Source organism: Neophocaena asiaeorientalis, unplaced genomic scaffold, assembly GCF_003031525.2.
Source record: "Neophocaena asiaeorientalis asiaeorientalis breed wild unplaced genomic scaffold, Neophocaena_asiaeorientalis_V1.1 scaffold1, whole genome shotgun sequence".
Classification (NCBI taxonomy): Eukaryota; Metazoa; Chordata; class Mammalia; order Artiodactyla; family Phocoenidae; genus Neophocaena; species Neophocaena asiaeorientalis.
Genome location: NW_020171981.1, coordinates 5,467,810 through 5,471,138, shown reverse-complemented (window position 1 = coordinate 5,471,138; position 3,329 = coordinate 5,467,810). Strand labels below are relative to the sequence as shown.

Genomic DNA, 3,329 nt, shown 5'->3' with positions numbered 1-3,329 from the left:
GGGGCGCTGTGGGTGGGGAGGTTCAAATCCCAGACTTGAGCTTGGAAACCCAAGTCCCAAAGCTCCTGCTCAGAACCCAAATCCTTCCTCTCCGTTACCCTCAGGATTGCCAGCCTCAAGATCCAGTCCTGTGGTTCCTGGCCCCTCCCTGTCCCAATATTCAGGGTTCCCAGGCGGCTTCCCACACCCCATCCCCCACGCTCTTTTGCACGTGCTAACCAGTTTATATCCCACAAAACCCACACATATCCCAACAGTGGAGAGGTGAGAGGATTCCTTTCGACAGCCCTTCCAGGCAAGGGCAGTGGGTAGTGGGAGATTGGGGAGAAGAGGAAGAGGATGGAAGGGAAGAGGGCGGGGGAGGAGGCAGAGGCTGCAGGAAGGCCTGAGATGCAGGAAGCAGCTGGGAGTGGGGGGAGGCTTTGTGCCTGAGTTGTTCTCTGGGTCCTAGGGTCCACAATGTTCATCATTTTCTGGGATCTGTGGAGTGAAGCCGTGCATCTGGATCTGTCATGGTCTAGGGGGTGGACCTTCACTCCCAGGCCCGGGCATCTGGGGAAGGGTAGAGGGCAACCCCAGGCCCCTTGTTGTGTATGTGGGGGTTGGGGGGAGCATCAAAACAGCTGCCAGGACAGGGAACGTATAGGTCACTGCCACCCTTCCCCCTCCCTCCCTACACACACTTGCGCACAGTGGCCAGAATCCTTTAGGGTAGAGATACAAGCTAGAGCTCTCACTGGTGAAACTCTGGCCCCAGGCCTCCAGAATTCCTCCTCCAAAACTCCTTCTTCCTGTTTGAGAGGCAGGAGTGCTCTAGTAAGGCCATGAAGACAGACATACCACCCCTTCTTTCCCAGCCTGGGTGCAGTGCAGGCAGGTGACAGGACACCCTCTTCAGAATTGCAGAGGGCAAAAGCCAGCTTCGGACTGCCACCTGGGTGATGAGGATCATCTCCTTTCTCTCTTCCCCTTCCTCCTCCACCATAAGGCCAGCAACACTGGGCCAAGGTTTCACGCCTTAAAGGGTGCAAAATGTTCCCTATGGGAAATTGTTAAAATGCAGATTCCAGGGCAATCTGAATTTTTAAAATTTTCAAAGTGAACTATACTAGGAAGCTCCAAGGACCTTGAAGGAAATGATCCTTTGCCCCTCCCCACTATTCTCCCTCCACACCTCGGGTAGAGGAGGGCCACACTGAGACCACAGTGGTTGGATTGCCAACCCCCAATATTTAGTGGGAGTGCGGTTATGTGGGTTGTGAAAAGCCACAGTCAGAGGTTGGGATGGAAGGGTTGAAGTGTACAAGCCCGCGTCTGGGGTCAGTGGAAGGCTGTGGCGAGGAACGGGCAGGGGAGGGGAGTACAATCGCGTGGAGGGGAAGGGGAGGGCTCACAGGCTCCGGCCCCGGAAATCCGATCCCTTTAGGACCCAGAGGTGCCAGTCCCCAGCGGCGGCTGCGAGAAGGGCAGCCGCTTGGTCTCCGGCAGCCGCCGCTCTGCCGGCCGAGCAGCCATGGGTGCCCTGGTGCCGGGCCCCCCAAGAGCCAAGGCCCCCGGCCGGGGTTGGGGGTGCCGGGGCTACCAGCCCCGCTGACACCGCCTCGGACGATGTGAGCCGGCGCCTCCGCTGCTGCTTCGCGGGCAGGGCTCGCAGTCCCACCGGCCCCGGCCGCCGCTTTTCTAATTTGGGTGGGGGCGACCGTTCCAGGCCGCTCGGTCTTTGGTAGAGGGGCTGGCTGTCTTTGGCAGCTTGACTGGGGGAGGCGACCCACACAGGGCTCTCGGAGATATTTTTTCCCTTTTTTTTTTTTTTTTTAAATCGAGGTTAACTGTTTTGGGCAGCTTGGTTTTGGGGGGAGGCTAAAAAAGGCCTTTCGGGGTTCCTTTTCTCTGGGGGAGGGGGCGGTGGTCCCGACTTGGCCAGCCGCCTGTTGGAAGGGGGGAGCGGGAAGCGTGGGGATGAGAACCCGGCTCCCCCCACTATGATGAAGACGGAGCCGCGGGGGCCCGGGGGTCCCCTCCGGAGCGCTTCCCCGCACCGCAGCGCCTACGAGGCGGGCATCCAGGCTCTGAAGCCGCCCGACGCGCCCGGGCCAGACGAGGCACCCAAGGCGGCCCACCACAAGAAATATGGCTCCAACGTCCACCGCATCAAAAGTATGTTCCTGCAGATGGGCACGACGGCGGGCGAGGCGGGCGGCGGCGCGGGCCCCACTGAGGCCTTGCGGGCGCCCGAGCGCGGCGTGCGCCTGTCGCTGCCGCGGGCCAGCAGCCTAAACGAGAACGTGGACCATAGTGCCCTGCTGAAGCTGGGCACCAGCGTGTCGGAGCGCGTGAGCCGCTTCGACTCCAAGCCCGCGCCCTCCGCTCAGCCTGCGCCGCCGCCGCACCCGCCGTCCCGGCTGCAGGAGACGCGGAAGCTGTTCGAACGGAGCGTCCCGGCGGCCGCGGGCGGCGACAAGGAGGCCGCGGCGCGGCGGCTGCTGAGGCAGGAGCGCGCCGGCCTGCAGGACCGGAAGCTGGACGTCGTGGTGCGCTTCAACGGCAGCACTGAGGCGCTGGACAAGCTGGACGCCGACGCCGTGTCGCCGACGGTCAGTCAGCTCAGCGCCGTCTTTGAGAAGGCCGACTCGAGGACCGGCCTCCACCGCGCGCCGGGGCTGCCCAGGGCCGCGGCCGCCGGGGCGCCCCAGGTCAACTCGAAGCTGGTCAGCAAGCGGTCCCGGGTGTTTCAGCCGCCCCCGCCGCCGCCCGCCCCGTCGGGGGATGCCCCAGCCGAGAAGGAGCGCGGCCCCGGAGGGCAGCAGCCCCCGCAGCACCGAGTGGCCCCCGCGCGGCCGCCCCCCAAGCCTCGGGAGGTGCGCAAGATAAAGCCGGTGGAGGTGGAGGAGAGCGGGGAGTCGGAGGCCGAGGCGGCGCCCGCGGAGGTGATCCAGGCGGAGGTGACGGTCCATGCGGCCCTGGAGAATGGCAGCGCCTTGGCAGCCACCGCCAGCCCCGCGCCCGAGGAGCAGAAGGCCCAGGCGGCCCCCGAGGAGGAGGCGGCGACCGTGGCGGCGCCTGAGAGAGGAGTGGGCAATGGCCGGGCCCCGGACGTGGCCCCCGAGGAGGTGGACGAGTCCAAGAAGGAGGATTTCTCGGAGGCGGACTTGGTGGACGTGAGCGCCTACAGTGGGCTGGGGGAGGACTCTGGGGGCAGTGCCCTGGAGGAGGACGACGACGAAGATGAGGAGGAGGGTGAGCCCCCCTACGAGCCCGAGTCGGGGTGTGTGGAGATCCCGGGGCTTTCGGAAGAAGAGGACCCGGCCCCGAGCCGGAAGATCCATTTC

General features: G+C 64.4%; 1 protein-coding gene and 1 pseudogene across 1 annotated transcript in view; both read left to right on the top strand.

The window, feature by feature from the left end:
• Positions 1–1,594, top strand: part of LOC112399343 (40S ribosomal protein S17-like) — a 9,393-nt pseudogene extending 7,799 nt beyond the window's left edge.
• The window catches only part of PPP1R9B (protein phosphatase 1 regulatory subunit 9B), a 16,942-nt gene continuing 15,105 nt past the window's right edge, over positions 1,493–3,329 (top strand). Inside the window, exon 1 of the mRNA XM_024743085.1 lies at positions 1,493–3,328. Within this exon, the coding sequence (XP_024598853.1) occupies positions 1,983–3,328 (1,346 nt within the window). The 5' untranslated portion in view covers positions 1,493–1,982. The remainder of the gene's footprint in view (position 3,329) is intronic.